Genomic DNA, 18653 nt, shown 5'->3' with positions numbered 1-18653 from the left:
TTCCGTATTAATTATAGTTTACGCTTGTGAAACATAGATTATCGTGTAAACTATAGTTTACATATGTGAAATATAGATTATCATCGTTAACTATAGTTTACGGTCTGTAAACTATAGTTTACAGTCGATAAACCTAGTTTATCAACTGTGAAACTATGATTAGCTCATTTTTGTGAATTTGGCGTGCCATAGATATAATAGGCAGAGTTTATCTCCATCACTGTCAGTAGCAGATAAGAAATGCACTGGGCAGAGTCAGCTGTTTACAAATTACCAACAGTGAGACTATTCCATTCCATTTTGTATGTCATTAAATAAACAACTTAAATATGGATTTTTATTTTAGAGCTAAATTCATTTACTTTGTATAGTTTTTTAATGTGGGTAAAGCATGGAAATAAGAAATATTTCTTGCCAAACAAGAGAAAGTTTCAATAATCCTCAAAATGAGAAAATTAAATGAAATCAAATATCTAATATTTGTATGTGCCTCTTAGGCCTCAGGCCTTTGATTTTTCCATCATGTGTAATTAAGAATTTGATGAAACCTATTAAAAACAAGATGTGTTTGTGAAACACTGATGCCCTCGTATGGCAGCTTATTGCGAAGGTTAAATTTTCTCAAATGCAAGTCAAAATCCAGGTCAAGAGATCAAAAATCTTGGTACCCAAAGAAAGGTCTTGTCTCGAGAAATATACTTGTGAAATTTGAAAGCCCTAGCTCCAACTATTCAAAAGTTATGGTGAAGGTTAAATTTTTATAAAAGTAAGTAAAACGTCAAGGTCAAGGTCAAATAGGGCCCCAAGGGAAGGTCTTGTCACAAGTGACACACATGTTCCTAAAATGTGAAAGCCCTGGAACCAAATGTTCACGTTATGGCCGAAGTTAAAGTTTTTAAAAGTAGGTCAAACTCCAAGGTCAATGCCAAAATTGTTGGTATCCAAAAGAAAGTCTTGTCCCAAGGAATGCACATGTGAAGTATGAAAGCCGTAGCACCAAATGTTTAAAAGGTATGGCAAAGACTAAAGATTTTCAAAAGTAGGTCAAACTCCGAGGTCAAAGGGTCAAAGTTGTTGGTATACAAAGGAAGGTCTTGTCATAAGGATTACATATGTGAAGTATGAAAGCCCTAGCATCAACCATTCAAAAGTTATGGCCAAGATTAAAGTTTTTCAAAAGTAGGTCAAAATCCTAAGTCAAGGTCAAAGGGTCAAAGTTGTTGGAATAGAAAGGAAGGTCTTGTCACAAGGATTACATATGTGAAGTATGAAAGCCCTAGCACCATCCATTCAAAAGTTATGGCCAAGGTTAAAGTTTTTCAAAAGTAGGTCAAAATCCTAGGCCAAGGTCAAAGGGTCAAAGTGGTTGGTATCCAAAGGAAGGTCTTGTCACAAGGATTACATACGTGAAGTAGAAAGCCTTAGCACTAACCATTCAAAAGTTATGGCCAAGGTTAAAGTTTTTCAAAAGTAGGTCAAACTCCAAGGTCAAAGGGTAAAGTGGATGGTATCCAAAGGAGGTCTTGTCACAAGGATTACATATGTGAAGTATATAAGCCTTAGCACCAACCATTCAAAAGTTATGGCCAAGGTTAAAGTTTTTCAAAATTAGGTCAAACTCCAAGGTCAAAGGGTAAAGTGGATGGTATCCAAAAAAGGTCTTGTCACAAGGATTACATATGTGAAGTATGAAAGCCTTAGCACTAACCATTCAAAAGTTATGGCCAAGGTTAAAGTTTTTCAAATGTAGGTCAAACTCCAAGGTCAAAGTTGTTGGTATCCAAAGGAAGGTCTTGTCACAAGGATTACATATGTGAAGTATGAAAACCCTAGCACCAACCATTCAAAAGTTTTGGCCAAGGTTAAAGTTTTTCAAAAGTAGGACAAACTCCTAGGTCAAGGTCAAAGGGTCAAAGTTGTTGGTATCCAAAGGAAGGTCTTGTCACAAGGAATACACGTGTGAAGTTTGAAACCCCAAGCACCAACTGTTAAAAAGTTATGGCCAAGGTTAAAGTCTCATAAAATTTTACATGTGAAATATGAAAGTCATAGCTCCAACCAATCAAAAGTTATGGCCAAGGTTTAAGTTTTTTGTGGACAAACAGACAGACGGACGGACAGGGCAAAAACCATATACCCCCGAATCTTCTATATGGGGGCATAAAAATAAAAACATAACAAGAACTTGATGAAACCTATTTAAAAAAACCATTAACATCTATTTTAAGGAAATCTGCTCCTCAGTCATGAATGATAACTTATTAAATTTAAACAGTCTCAAAATGAAGCTCAAAATTGAAATCTCAAGCAACAATTTTCATTTCATACATCTGCATATGATTCAAGGTTTTTTGAAGCCTTTGAAACGGTCTTGAAAAAGATGATATTAGCACCTCATAAAAATACAATAATTATACATTTTTAGAGAAATTGAATTTTCTACATTAATTTAGCCTTAGATACCAATCCTTATTAGTATGTGATGAAATCAGAGGTGATCTGTTGCAATGACAGCACAAACTTTCTACACTATGTATTTTACAACAATTGAAGGACATAGAAGTAAAATACTGAAGAAGTATAGAAAACATGCAATTTTCCCTGAATGCCTGGATACCTATAGTTTTTTTTTAATCCTAGAATATGTATGTTGATCAATTTTCAATCAGAAAATACATAACTGTTGGTTTTATTAGTGTTTCCTGAAAATATATTTGATATTAATAATTTTCCCAATATATTTAACTAAAATGATGAACTTTGAATAAATACAGTGGGTTAATGCATATTACTTTGTGTTTTTATAGACATTTTTGTGAGAATTTTCAATTACTTATTTAACTGCTGATTATCAGAACCTGAGGATCAGACACTTTAAGACTAAGCTCTACTGTTGAAAGTAAATATAGGTTGCACTTGGCTCATACATTTCCCTTTTAATTTTCAGTTTTTAGGTCACCTGAGCTGAAAGCTCAAGTGAGATTTTTGATCACCTGTTGTCCGTCGTCTGTCCATCTGTCTAGCTGTCCGTCCATCTGTCTGTAAACTTTTCACATTTTCAACTTCTCAAGAACCACTGGGCCAATTTTAACCAAACTTGGTACAAAGCATCCTTGGGTGAAGGGGAGTTTGAATTGTTAAAATGAAGGGCCAAGTCCTATTGCAAGGGGAAATAATCAAGAAAAGGCAAAAATAGGGTGGGGCCATTAAAAAATCTTCTCAAGAATCACCTAGCCAGAAAAGCTGAAACTTATATGAAAGCATCCTGGGGTAGTGTAGATTCTAAATTGTAAAAATCATGACCCCCGTGGGTAGGGCAGGGCCACAAAAGGGAATCCAAGTTTTACATTGAAATATATATGAAAACTCTTTAAAAATCTTCTTCTCAAGAACCACTGGACGATAAAAGCTGAAACTTATGTGAAAGCATCCTTGGGTAGTGTAGATTCTAAATTGTTAAAATCATGACCCCCAGGGGTAGGGCGGTGCCACAAAAGGTAATCCAAGTTTAACATTGAAATAAATATGAAAACTCTTTAAAAATCTCCTTCCCAAGAACCACTGGGCCAGAAAAGCTGAAACTTATGTGAAAGCATTCTAGGGTAGTGTAGATTCTAAATTGTTAAAATCATGACCTCCAGAGGTAGGGCTATGCCACAATAGGGAATCCAAGTTTTACATTGAAATATGTTTAAAAATCTTCTTCTCAAGAACCACTGAACCAGAAAAGCTGAAACTTATGTGGAAGCATCCTTGGGTAGTTTTGATTATAAATTGTTAAAATCATGATCCCCCAGGGTAGGGCGGGGCCACAATAGGGAATCGTTTTACATTGAAATATATAGGAAAAATCTTCTCAAGAACCACTGGGCCAGAAAAGCTGAAACTTATGTGGAAGCATCCTTGGGAAGTGTAGATTCTAATTAAATTGTCAAATTCATGACCCCTGGGGGTAGGGTGGGGTCACAGTAGGTATTACAAGGGGGGAAGCATGGCCAAAGTTTTTCAGGTGAGCGATGTGGCCCATGGGCCTCTAGTCTTGAAAATTGAGTCAATTCCTCCCTATAACAGACAGAAAAGATGCAAAGTGCCAGTGATTTTGACACACCTTCAGATTATTGGAAACAGCTGAGTTTAATTTCCAGTCACAAGTCCCAAAAATACTTTGTTTTGGACAATTGTATATGTAAATGTGATGTTGTAAATGATTCCTTTCATACAGTTTTCTAATTGCTAATTTTTATTTTTCATCCATTTTAAAATAAATTACAAATTGAAACTGCTAATAAGTTTATTAACACAACTGGTTTTACCAGAATATAATTCAAAAGTAAAAATTAAATTTTTCAATAAATTGCACAGAAATACACTGGTTTATTATGAAAAGTCTTTTAAAACTTAAGGAACAGGTTTGTTCCAATCCTATTTGTGAATACTTTGATGGTAAGTCCTTAAGTTTCAGTGTAACGGCTGGCGATTAGGTGGTTGGTAGAACTTTTGCTGCCTGTCGGTTTGATCCGGCCGCTTGCGATGGAACTCCATGGTTTGGATTTGAGAATTACTGGATGATCCGTATTGTTGAGGTAGTGCAGGGGGTCCTAGGCTTCCTCCAGACTCCTAAGGTACAAATTTAATTTCATGTACATACACATAAAAATATATCATTAAACAGATATCTACATACAAAAGTTCTTTACAGATTCCATGATAAACAAGCCTGTATCTGTTTCTTAATAAGAATGACAAATGGAAATTGCTTATTCTTACAGCTGTATGTAAACATGAAGACAGCTAAGTATTAAACATAAAGGTGTAGCCAAGTATTAAACATAAAGGCAGCTAGCTAAGTATTAAAGACAGCCAAGTACTAAACATAAAGGCAGCAAAGTATTAAACATAAATCACTTCGCAGGTGGTGAAGCTTCTTGTCATACTTTTATAGAAACTCTAATATTTAGTTATTTCAATTTCCCAAGATTTTTTATTTGGATATTATAAAATAAACACTCACCAAGAATTGTGGATCAGGTCTGACGTCACTAAGTCGGACTTCTTCAGAATTACCATAATCTGGAAAGTTCACAACCACGGTAGGGTATCGGGGATCATAGTTCTCCACAACTGCTGGATAGTACTAAAATTACAAACCCCAAAAATCACTTCGTCACTGGAAATTGTCCACAACCAAAATTACATATTATACCTTTTAATGAATTATAATGTGTACTCAGATGTCTATAACAGACCATTACCTTGTTGTCTTCCCAGTACTTGGCCATGCATCTATCTCCTCTCTTCCATGTTGTGTTATAAACCTACAAAAAAAATACTAACTGAATGACTTCTTGTACCTTGTAAATATTGAATCCAAGTCTGTTTAGAATAAATGTCACTGCAACTTAAAACTCTTAAGCATTCTCAGTTGTAAAATTCCATTGTATCATAAACACTAGTCTGTTTTTGACTGTGTGATATTGGTTAACATTGAGGGTATTTGCATCATTTTGGTTCCCTGAGTAAGATATATTTCCATTTCTATTTGTTTTCTCTGTGATAACTCTTTGAAAGTTAGGAGAGTTGATTTCTTGATCATTCTAACGGAATGCAAATTTTGCCAAGCGAAAGGTCAGGAGCTAAGAAGGCCTAATATGCATGTAATTCTCCTGGAAACGTGGGATAATTTATGCATAACAGGCTTCGTCCGTTATGCAAATTATCCCACGTTTCCAACTATCGTTGATGCCCTGGCATACTCTACTAACTAGACAGTGATTCCTTAAATATACATTATATTTTATTTGCATTTTCTAAGGTGAAGCCAAAGGAAACAGTTTGGATCTTCAGGAATCAGAATCTTGCTCATGAAGAGATACTGTAAGGCTCTTTAAATTGGTCAACTTCTCGATGATAAGTTTACTAGCCATTAAAATACTGACTTCGTTTATAGAGACTCACCCCTTGATTTGGCACTGATGTGTTAAATTGTTGAGGAAGTGGGGGAGGTGGGACACCAGGGTCATACTGTGGCACTGAGGCTGGAGGCATTGTATACTGGTTGTTATACTGCATATTTGAATCATACATCTCTATGGAGGGAGGAGGCTGGTTTCGTTTATTCTGATAAGATGAATCTTGTCTTGAATCACGACCAGACATCTCTGATTTAGGTCGATTCTGTTGGTAGTCCTTTGGCTTTCCTTGACGTTTGTCTTCATACCCAGTTTTAGGTCTACCATCGCTGTATCTCTCTGAGTTACCTCCCCTATCACTTTTATTCTCTCTGTTTCCTCTTTCGTTGTAGCCCCCTCTATCTGATGGTCTCTGTTCTAAGTTACCTCCCTTATCACTTCTATTTCCTTTTTTGTTGAAGCCCCCTCTGTCCGATTGTCTCTGTTCCAAGTTACCTCCCCTATCACTTCTATTCTCTCTATTTCCTCTTTCGTTGTAGCCCCCTCTCTCTGATGGTCTCTGTTCTGAGTTACCTCCCCTATCACTTCTATTTCCTCTTTCATTGAAGCCCCCTCTGTCTGATGTTCTCTGTTGCCCTCCGTCTCTCCTGTGGTCATTTTCATACTTGTTAGATCTCTCTACACTGAATGCTTGTCCTTTACCACTCTCATTATACGATTTCTCTCGATCATTATTTCGGGACGGCTTGTCTGAATTATAACTTGGTTTATTTTCCCAGTTGGATTTATCACTCTGTCTAGATTCTGGTCTCCGTTGGTTAGCTCTATTGTCATTTCTTCCTGATCTGGGGGGAGGATCCTGATATTTTGTCTGTGGTTCTCTCCTATTATTATAACTCCTATTATCACTAGATCTATTGTCAGCATAATCATAGCTTTGTAAAGGCTGGGACCCTCTTGACTTTCCTTTTGTATCTGTAAAGTACAATAGTTAACAGAAAATCCTGTGGATGCATTTCAGAAAATACGGGACAAATTTAACACATATATAAGTTAAGGCTAGATATAGGTGTTTCTATGCAAATAAGCTAATAAAAATGCACAAGAGGTATATCTATCATACAAAGTTTTAATTCATTTGTTTAAAGTTCATATACATATCATTCGTACACAAGACATGTTAAAGCCAGTACACATTATGATGTCATATTATGTTAAAACTTTTTTTTTTTTCCTTACCTTTTTCATCCTTTGAAGGTTTAATTTTTGTTTCTAGGAAATCAAATAGAGTTGTGGGCCCTGATGGTCTGGACTCCTCATTTTCTACGTCATCTCGACTTCTGTTATTTCTGCCACCTAGCATAAATACAAATATAAAACACAGAAACTGAGACATCTCAATCAAAATGTTACTCTTAAATGGCCTTGCAATGTATTAAAGACACTTGTGTATACACGTACACCAAACAATGAATGCATTTCAACAAACACTTTCTAACAAAAGTTTGGGTACATTGTTGTTATTATTGTCCTTCTTCTAGTCAGTTTTTCTTATCATAACTACTCCTGCAAAAAAAAGTAAAAGTAAAAAAAAAATATTTAGAATATGATGGGTTATATCATACATGTACAGATTCTCTGGGTCCCCAGGGGGAATAAAACATAGGTAATCAGAGATTACAGAGCTCCTCCATGAATGTTGTCTTTAAGTAAGGCAAAGTCCCACACTAAACTAATAATCTAGGAGTGTGCATCCCTAGATGCAACATTTATGCAATTTTGGTCTGATATGGCTTGCTGCTTGGGAATGGACTTATCTAAAAACTTAAAACTAGTCACTCATCCAGAAAATGCAAGTCAAATCTAGCATCTGAAGCAAGTTTGAGAGTGTGCGTCCCTTGATGCATCATCCATGCAAGTTTGGTTCAGATAGGCCTTATAGTTACTTGGAAATGAGTTCTGCTCCAAAAACTTTAACCTGGTTACTCAACCGGAAAATATAGGTCAGATTCAGCATCCACAGCATGTCCAGTAGTGTGCATCCTTAGATGTATCATCCATGCAAGTTTGGTCAATATAGGGCTTATAATTACTTGGAAATGAGATCTGCTTCAAAAACTTCAACCTGGTCACGCATCCGGAAAATATAGGTCAGATCCAGCATCTGAAGCAAGTCCAATGGTGTGCACCCTTAGGTGTATCATCCATGCAAGTTTAGTCAATATAGGGCTTATAGTTACTTGGAAATGAGATCTGCTCCAAAAACTTTAACCTGGTCACTCACCTGGAAAATATAGGTCAGATCCAGCATCTGAAGCAAGTCCAGTAGTGTGCATCCTTAGGTGTATCATCCATGCAAGTTTGGTCAATATTGGGCTTATAGTTACTTGGAAATGAGATCTGCTCCAAAAACTTTAACCTGGTCACTCATCTGAAAAATGTAGGTCAGATCCAGCATCTGAAGCACGTTCAGTAGTGTGCATCCTTAGACGTATCATCCATGCAAGTTTGGTCAATATAGGGCCTATAGTTACTTTGAAATGAGACCTGCTCCAAAAACTTTAACCTGCACCAAAAACCTTAACCTGCTCCAAAAACATTAACCTGGTCATTCTTTTGCTGAAATTGAGGCATCTTAAACCTTGACTGGTACAATGAAACACACCAGAAGCATCCTCCATGCATCTCTGATTGATATAGGGCATAGAAGTACTTGAAAAGAAAACTGCTCCAAAAACTTTCACCTGGGACACTGACGCCGAGGGTATTACATAAGCTCCCCCAACTTAGTTGAGGTGAGCTAAAAAGGTAAAGTTTAATAAGCAAGGTTGTCACTGGAACTCTGAGATTTTCAGTCAGGAATATGTGTATGTGTAGTAAATAGTAAGGTTTCGGAAATTTGGTGACTGATCCAGTCTTTTGAAATCTGTCCTCACAATGGCTTAAATTACTCTATGGTTCAGTTGTCCTGAGGTTGCAGATGTGCAAAAAGTAATCAGGTGGATATTTGTAGCAGATCTTGTATATCCAAGAATAAAAGTGCTTCCTGGATTAATTTTGCCTAGACACTATCTTTGGATGCAGACTACATGTACCAGTCATGCTTTTGGCACCGCATGAGACCAATACTTTCCCAATGCATAATGACAAATTAAACTTGCACAGGTACAGCAGGAAAACATCCAAGTGTTTATAAGTATATAGACTGTTTCACGGTAACTGCGGTACTGCTTTTTTTTTTTTTTTGCAGGGTAAATTGATATGCAATGTAATTTGGTGAATATGGCGTAACACGTAACAGCAATTGTTTACTAAATGTCATTTGAATTAAATTTATCGGCCAACAAAAACTTCGCCAAATTTAATTTGTCCTGCATAAGAGCAGTACCACAGTTATTGTGAAAGGACTAATAGGCCATAATATAGATAGGTCCAAGACTTAAATTTCAAATTTGAATATGTGTTGGAATGGGGAATACATATATCTATTGATTTTGAGATGCTGTATGTGAACTTCACAGCTTAATGCTTTTAAGCAGCTCTATTCTTAAAGTTTGTCCAAGTTATGAATCTGAATTTGAATTTGCACCACATAAACAATCACGTCAAATACAATAACATGTACAATTCATGGCTGAGTAGATTTTAAATGACCATTTCTTGGGTAAATAAAAGCTGAGAGGCTGTATCATACATGTAATTGTCATTTCTGATAGTACATTGTAGATAATATTTAATTTGGGTAACTTGGAAATCTAATCGTGGCTTGTTCCAGAATTCTGAGAAAATATTCAAATATTTTACACACTCGGTTATTGTAGTACAGTGTACAATAAGCTGATGACTGACCTCTTTCTCTCCTGTCCTCTCTACTGGGAATGTCTCGCTTCACATCTCCCCCTCTGTCCTTTCTTCCTCCAAACTCACCACCAGACCTCCTGTCATTGCTTAATAATCCATTAATGGCCTGACCTAATTCTCCATTGCTCTGTTTTAATGCTTGGTTGGCTTGTTGAGTGGTGAATCCCATTTCCACAATTCGAGCAACATCCTTGTCCTGGCCCATCTGTAAGACATTTCAAAACATAATCAAAGATTACAAATCTCATCTCAACAAATCATTTATCAGTGTAGAAGTCTCATATCAAATGCATAATAAGATCTATTAGTTGCATATAAGATCAACATTAAAGCACATTCATTAAACAGCTGAAAAAAATTGTCACTTGCAGTATTTTAATTAAGAACATCTCTAAATGCATCATACTGCAAGTTTGGTGCAGGTAGGACTTGTGAATGGACCTGCATGCTCCAAAATTTTAACATGGTCACTCATCCAGAAAATATAGTTCAGATGAAGCATCAAAGCAATTCTGGTAGTGTTCATCTATAGATGCATCATTTAAGCAAATTTGGTTCAAATACTGCTCATAATTACTAGGCAATGGAGGTACTCAAAATCTTTTACCTGGTAATTCTTCCTGAAAATATATATCAGATGCAGCATCCACATCAATTCTGGTAGCAAACATCCATAGATGCATCATCCATGCAAGTTTTGTCCAGGTAAAGCTCTTGCATGTAGTTACTTGTGAATGGACCTACTCCAAAATTTCAAACAGCTTTTTTCCAAGAAAATACATGTCAGATGCAGCTTGTACAGCAATTCTAGTAGTGTGCATCTTTAAATGCATCAGCCATGCTAGTTTATTTGAAGTACAACTTGAAGTAACTTGGGAATGGATCTGATCCAAAATTTGAACTTGGTCTCTCATAGAGAAAACAGAAATTAAATGCAACAAGTTTGGTCCAGATAGGGCTTATACATTGTGGTTAGTTGAGAATGATCTTGATTCAATAACTTAGGATGCTGTCTAGCAGAGGTATAGCATGAACTCTCCCTGAGGTAAAAATGTAAAACTACTTGAACCTTGTTATCTCAAACACTGATATTTAAAATACCATGGATAAGTTGAAGTGATTTGCAAGTCTCATCCATTTATTAAGTATTTTACCCTCAATGACTCAAATCCTAAGACATCTCTAAGTTTTTTCTTCGAAATAGTGAGGGTTAACTGTAATGTAAAATGATACCTTTGCATTTACCAATGATTTTCTTAGAAGTTGTACAAATCTTTGGTAGAAAGTGTTTTAACCTGTTTTTGACCTCCAAAGTTCATAGCTTTTCCTTCTTCTTTTGCCTGAAGAGCTTCAGCAATTGTAGCTTTTCTTTGCTGTTCAAATTCATCATCCTCTGACTTCTTCTCTTTTGTTGAAACTTCCAGGGATTTGAAGTTCTGGGTTTCTAAATTTATCAGATTTTAGCTAAGCATGAAACTCAGCTTTTTTGGTTTATTAAAATCATCTTGATTATGAGCATGTTAAAATCCTATGAAATTGGATTGTTGTTAAATACAAAACAATTCTTTTTTTTTCAGGGCGTTAAGGGAAATTATAAAACAATACAAAGATTCTATACAAACCCTTTTTTACTGTTGTTGATTTGTTATCTCTTGGTTTTTGTCCAAATGGAATAAAAGGGGGTGGACCTCCCTCAGATCCCACATAAACTCGAGTCTGCTTTGATAGTTTCTAAAAAAAAAAAAAAAAAAAAAACAAAAAACAAGACATAATTGTGAAACATTAATGCCTCTGTATGGCCATGGTTTAAGTTTTTCCAAAGGTATGTCAAACTCCAAAATCAAGGCCAAAAGGTAAAAAATGATGGTACGAAAAGAAAGGTCTTGTGACAAGGAATACATGTGTGAAATATGAAAACCTTAGCTCCATTGTTCGAAGTTAAGGCTAAGGTTAAAGTTTTCAAAAGTATGTCGGGCTTCCAAGGACAAGAGGTCAAAAATATTGTACTGAAAGAAAGGTCTTGGCACAAGGAATACACATGTGAAATATGAAAGCACTAGCACCATATGCTCAGAATTTATAAGCAAGGTAAAAGTTTTTGACCAACACACAGAGGGACAGACCAAAAATTACATGTATATGCATCCAAATCTTCGATTATGGGGGCATAAAAATTGTTTGTTAATCCCAGTATTGGTGGTCAATCCTGTTTGTCATTTGACCAGTACATATAACTTTGACTTCAATCTACAAATTGACTTCATCATTAGTGTAACCTGACCATATCTGATTTATCTGTCTTGTATTAATTACAGGTGACTCAAGACGGCTTAACTCCAATCTCTCTCGCTTCTTTATCTTACGAAGTAAAACCCTGGTCCTGTTTTTTTCTATACTTGTGATCTCTCCAACTTCTGATCTCGAGAACCAAGACCAGGGTCCCATTACACAAATTTCATTGTTTTTTAACTCTTGATCTCAAGAAGTGTTTTTTGCGCATACACAGCAATCAGTCAAGCGTGTGATTAATTCGGGTTGGATTTACCTGGATAATGGTGAATGCCTGGAATCCCTGGAATGAATGGCAACCATTGCACCCAATTCCTATCTCAAGAACTTAAAAGCAACACCAACCAATCTAGTGAAGACCCCAACTCTGCCTGGGGAGATCTGGCATGCTATTCAGAATTTAATTTTGCACCAAATACCATCTGAGTGTAGTAATGAATTGAGAACAAATTAACATTGAAACTTAAAAGATTTTTTTTATCCATTTAAGATACTGTACAATGACTAATTTTCATGGAGGTTTCATTTTTGTTGTTTTCAAGGTATGAGGAGACCCACGAATTCATGTCCACCACAAAATGAAATGTAATTTTTCACATATATTTTATTTTTCAACAATTCTTCATCCAAAAATCAATTCCCCACAATTCCATATTTTTTCCTCAGACCACAAAAACATGTGACTTTACAGTACAATCTTTGTTGCTGAAATCAAATGAATACCATTAAAAACGAATGAAAATGTCCCAGAATGTTTTCAACGTATACTTGTGGTAAACATAACAATTGGACCTGAAAATTCTGGACTTCATTCCCCTATCGATCTCCCAAACCCCTCTATCTCTCAAACATTTCTAAAGGTCCCTTGAACTTTGAGAGAACTTGAGTCACCTGTAATTTTCAATTGGTACTTCTACCATCAAACTTACCTTTTTCAGTTCCCAGTTATCAGCAATTCTGTCTACCCTTCCCCCAATGAAGTTTACATTCCGATTATATAGCTTTAAGAAGCCATGTTCAACCTCTACTTTCCCTTTCAAACATATCTTGCTACCAGGTGGAGTGTCTAAGCTTCAACAGAAAATATGTACAGTTAAATCTTTGTTATATAATAACTGATTTCATCCTCTCTAAAGAAGATATCATACCTGATTCGTTCTAGTTTCTCCATTTCTAATGCATTGCATGTTGCTTGACCATCAGTCAAAACCAGCTTCAACATGCGGGGAGCATAGTTTGACTCTTCATTGTCTTTTGGAGCTGTTACATTACGAATCTTCTGAATTTGAAGAACCCCTGGTCCTTGAACCTAATTTTAAAAAAAATTAAATCATCAAATTCAATTCACTTAAAGGCAACTGCCAATAAAAATTTAAGTGAATGGATATCATACATTTCTATTTTTATTGATTGATCAAATTGCCATGAAATTCGGTATCCCACAACTTATAAAACGGCCTTAAGGATGACATTCTGATTTTAAAAACTCTGATAAAAAGTAAAGTGGTTCAACATTTCATAAACATATGTCTCACATCTGCTGTACAAACATTTTTTTTTCCTGTGCTTCATACCACAACTTGTGTTCAGAAAATGACTAACTCACGTATTCACATTTTCCTCTGTTGACATCAGCTGGGAGCCATCTTTCTCCAATATCCTTCAAATCAGTCTGAAACAGTAGAACAAAGAGTCTTGTTACTAAGTATATCTCCTCATAAGAACTAAGTTCTAGGTACATGAAATCATATCATTTAGGTACTGTTGTTAAGTATAATTATTTATCCTTATAAAACAGGTAAAGTTTTAAGGGTACCTAGTTTTTACTTTAATTCAACAGAAGAAACTTCAGATATCAAATCTAGAAGTAAGTAGTTACTGTAATAACACTCAGACATCAAAAAAATTCTCATTGTGTTTTCCTTGCATCCACAAATAGATATAAGTATGGAAAAACATCAAAATGAACAGATAGATGGACATTACACCCTCAACTTTGTTTACAACCACAACTTTGTTCCTAGGTAATTAAAAATATATATCCTTTTCACAGCCACAACATAAAAGTGCTTGATGGCTGAAAACAGAAGATTCAAACCCCATGCGCTGAGCCCCATGGGAGGATATCATTTTGGAATGGATTGTAAGAGAAAGTTGTATTCTATAGGTTAATAAAGTAACAGAGCTCTGCCTTTATTCTAATTTTATTGATCCTCAGAAACACAAAAGGCATGGGTGTTTCAAGAAAGCATTTTTTCAAATTTCCATACCCTGAAAACTCTTGCCAGTAAAATGTATAGGTTCCGTTTAATGGGCAGATAGTAAAATGTATAGGTTCTGCTTAATGGGCAGATAAACAATCTAGGAATCTGAAAAAACTCAGTAGAAGGTGACAAAGGAAGAAGGATAGGAGAGAAAAATTGCACCTTAAAAAAAATGAAACAAGAAGCCCATGGGCCACAACACTCACTTGGGTAATTATGATGCTTCTTGTTTTTCATCAAAATATTCTTTTTCCTATATATTCCCATGTAAATCTTGATCACCAATTGTAGCCCCACCCTATCCCCGCTGGATTTGAACAAACTTGAAGCTACCTTATCTGAGGAAGCTTCTTTATAAATATGACTAATCATGACTTCCTTGTTCCTGGGAAAATTATATTTTAAGATTTTCAACTATGTATTCCTATATGAAACTTTGATCACCCACCGTGACACCATCCTACCCCTAGGGGTCATGATTTGAACAAAATTGAATCTACACTACCTGTGGATGCTTCCATATAAATATGAATGATCATGGCTTTGCTGTTCTTGAGAGGACAATTTTTAAAGATTTTTTTCTATGTTTTCCTACGTAAAACTTTGTTCGCCAATTGTGGCCCCACCCAACCCCCAGGGGTCATGATTTCGATAAACTTGATTCTACACTATGTCAGGAAGCTTTCACTTAAGTTTCATCTTTTCTGGCTCAGTGGTTCTTTAGAAGATTTTTAAATGACCCCACCCAATTTTTACTTTTTCTTAATTATGTCTCCATGAAAGAGGATGTGGCCCTTCATTTGAACAAACTTGAATCCCTTTACCCAAGGATACTCTGTGCCAAGTTTGGTTAAAATTGGCCCAGTGGTTTTGCAGAAGAAGATGAAATTGTAAAAAGTTTATGACAACAATGACAACAGACAAATTTTGATCAGAAAAGTTAAAAGAGCCTTTTGTGCATACTTTTAGTTCAGGTGACACTTGTGCCATGACCTTTAGACACTGTTGAAATGATCACAATGTTCATTCTATGGTACATTAAACATAGGTTTTCTTGATGCAGAGTATTTATTAATATAGTAGTTTAATATATTTTTTATGATTTTTTTCCCATACTACGCCCCTTCATATGAAAATTCTTTCAAATCTCTGGCCATTGAAAGTATATATGTGCAACAAGAAAGGAGAAAATGTATGTGTCTGGACCGAGAATTGAACCCACTGCCCCCACCTCACTAGTCAGATGTAGAGCTGCGCAATAATATCGATATTCCGGTATATTGCTGATTCATTAACAAACAATATCATATTGTGATACGTTTTTCCAGTACCGATATACCGGCAAAATGATTGGGATTTAGATTCATGAAGTAAAATATGAAATTAAAGATGTCATAAACGTTTTCAATCATGCCAAACAGTACCAATAAATGGTTACCGTAAAGGTTTCTGTTGTATGGTTGCATTTCATTGCCAAACTGTAGTGAAATCAACAAGAACTTTTTTGTTACAACGTATTTATAAAAGTTTTATACACTCTGCTTATAAATGGAGATTAATGAAATAAGAAAAGAACATTTTAATTGTTTTTAAAAATATTGCAATACATATCGCAATACAGTTAAAAATATTGCAATACATGTATATCGCAATATGAAATTTTCAACCGATACCCAGCCCTAGTCAGATGCTTTACCAACTGAGCTACCCAGATCAATATCCACAGCCAAAATCATTACACTCCTCCCTCCTTAAATTGTCTTTGCACTTGAAGACACAACCAATTTTTATTTGCCCCTGGCAGGACTTTCACCTGCAAGTCCAGGGATGGTGAATACAGCACCCAGGAGAAAATCAAAATGTATGCATAGCTGGACTGGAAATCAAACCAAAGACCCCAGCATCACTGGTCATATGCTCTACTGAGCTATCCAGGCTTTTTTACGATTTGATATTTTACGTGCCAAGAAAACATCAGAACTGGCGCCATTATAAAAACTGGGAATTCGCTGCCTCCAACCAGAGGTGGCATTTTGGGGTTGATTTTCGAAACTTGCGAACCGAATTAAATGTCAAACTCACAACTTATCGATAGTACAATACTTTTAGTACTCACCAACATCGTTTTTTTTTTTGGTTCGTTTATAAAATATACAATCCGATGAAAACATTTTATCTGACAATCGAGATTTGTTCTCATTTTGTGCATTTTAAAATCTTGCAATTCCTGTATCGAAATGTGGAGTGATGTTTTCTTTTCATTGATATTGGTGAGTATTAGAAGCATTGTGCTATTGATAAAGTGTGAGTTCGGCATTTAATTCGGTTCGCAAGTATCGAAAAGGCAGAGAGCGGAATTTCCAGTTTTCGTAATGGCGCCGGTTCTGACATTTTCCTGGCACGTAAAATATCAAATCGTAAAAAAGCCAGGAAAACGTTAGATATTTCGGACTATCCAGGCCAATATCCATGGCCCAATAAACTATTAAACAGGTTGGGCACACCCCACCAAATGGTCATTTATCCCCCGTTTGGTGGACAATCTCCCATATCGGAGACGAATTTTACTGACCATTTGGGAGAGAAAAATGGTTGTGTTCAATTCCATAGAATGGCGTGGAATGGCGCATAATTTTAAACCATGTGGAATAAAATATAGATATTTATCGGTGTTTTGAGTGAAAAAAATCGGAAATTCAACGTGTAATTTTTTGCGCAGAGTCGTTCAAAAATTTGACAAAAAATGTCACGTATGTAAACAAGTGCAACGTTTCTCCGTTTTTACTTAAAAAGAAAATTTCCTCCTTCTTCAACGATGCTGCACCTGTCAATCATGTTGTTTACTTTCTATTTCGTTTATCCGGGCAACCAATCAAATAATGCAAACCAATAAAAACGATGATCTTTTTTTAACCTGGTCAAAAGTCGGATTTTACTACGGAGGCACATTAGTGTCAATTTCCAATTAGAAAATCAAAAGAAAAATAATTTTTCGCCTTTATTTCGTTTTATTTTGTACACAATAGCTTTGTTCTCAATAAAAATAGTAAATGAAGTTAGATTATGATATAATTATTGTTTTAAAACGATGTACTTCGAACGAATACAAGAATAATTGCAAAAGTCACTTTGTAAATCTTTTATTGAAAATTATTTATCAAGTATATTAAATTCATCAGTAATATTCATATTAAACCACAAAAGGTCGTATGGAATATGAAACTTCATCCTAAAAGAAAAATAACAACAGATATTACGTTCAAGTATAGAAGTATTTAACTTTATAGCAATAAGTGCCCACCATACCAGTAAAGTAATGAGGAGCTTGTGCTTAACGGGATTTTATGGAAATAAATATTGACGAAGATCCAAAAAGCAATTGAAACTTAACTTATCAAGAGTTAAACCACTGGATAAAATAGAATTTTTATCCTACTAGACACAATCAAATTTTTTTGGTCGAGTGATCAAGAAGTTCGGCTGTTACGGACAACTATGGGTACCGTTTTTTAGGAAGTTATGGAGAAATTGCACATGGGAAATCGACCGAACTATGCTAATTGTGCGACGAATATGTTCACTAAAATTCCCCAATGCCTAAGTAAATGCGCTTTTGCTTTATTTTAATAAAATTTGGAATAGAATAAAGAAGTCCACCATTTGGTCAGTAAAATTCGTCTCCGATATGGGAGATTGTCCACCAAACGGGGGATAAATGACCATTTGGTGGGGTGTGCCCAACCTGTTAAATAAGCAATTTTACAAAACAATGACATTGTGTACCTACATCCTTGGCAATTTCTGTTATTTTGTTGATAGGAGCATTTTCATTTTCTGCACTACATTCTTCAATTCCACTGGTAGTCAAGTACCTCCACAAAAGAAAAGAAAAAAAATTACTTGAATTTTCACAGACTTTAAAAATTAATAATGGTATTTTAATTTTCAAAGCATAAATTTTACCTTTTATGGTTCCAGTAAAAACTAATCAAATTGATCATTCAAATATATTATTTACCAGCCCATATCCTTAAGTTTTGCGATAGCTGCCATCTTCAATATCAAATGATGTTATCTTGTTTTATCTTATTCTCCTGTTACTGTCATTTCCATAAGTCGATTGCAACTTTCAACATGTGGAAGAAACGTTGGGTAAAAGAAGGGAAAGGATAAAGTTCGATGTTTCTTCTTAAATAGAGAGTTTTATTTTTTATCTTCTTGGTGTAGATTTCCTTCAAGTATAAATATACGAAAAATTCTTAAATTAATTATATTAACTTGTTTAAAGAATAATAGAATCTGTTTCTGTTTAAATTTGTAGAGTCTGCTT

At 35.4% G+C, this 18653-nt stretch overlaps 1 protein-coding gene across 2 annotated transcripts; it reads right to left on the bottom strand.

Moving 5' to 3' along the window:
- Nucleotides 1-4271: 4271 nt before the first annotated feature.
- On the bottom strand, nucleotides 4272-18443 carry LOC133173009 (tudor domain-containing protein 3-like). 2 transcript variants are annotated; one of them, XM_061307887.1, is made up of 14 exons: nucleotides 18342-18443; nucleotides 18111-18195; nucleotides 13666-13731; nucleotides 13208-13368; nucleotides 12989-13130; nucleotides 11393-11501; nucleotides 11066-11214; nucleotides 9759-9975; nucleotides 7149-7265; nucleotides 6405-6884; nucleotides 5956-6335; nucleotides 5253-5315; nucleotides 5012-5134; nucleotides 4273-4617 (listed from the first exon to the last, which is right to left on the bottom strand). In XM_061307887.1, the coding sequence occupies exons 1-14, from the start codon at nucleotides 18374-18376 to the stop codon at nucleotides 4459-4461; spliced, it is 2286 nt and encodes a 761-aa protein (XP_061163871.1). In that variant the 5' UTR covers nucleotides 18377-18443; the 3' UTR covers nucleotides 4273-4458. The 2 variants fall into 2 exon arrangements, with proteins under 2 accessions (XP_061163870.1, XP_061163871.1); XM_061307886.1 differs by having other exon boundaries at nucleotides 4272-4617; nucleotides 5956-6884.
- Between the last annotated feature and the right edge of the window lie 210 nt (nucleotides 18444-18653).

This window comes from Saccostrea echinata, unplaced genomic scaffold (genome assembly GCF_033153115.1).
Source record: "Saccostrea echinata isolate AGI-Se365-2 ecotype Australia unplaced genomic scaffold, CSIRO_AGI_Sech_v1 ptg000056l, whole genome shotgun sequence".
Taxonomy (NCBI): domain Eukaryota; kingdom Metazoa; phylum Mollusca; class Bivalvia; order Ostreida; family Ostreidae; genus Saccostrea; species Saccostrea echinata.
Note: the sequence above shows the minus strand (reverse complement) of the source record. Positions and strands in the feature narration are given on the sequence as shown.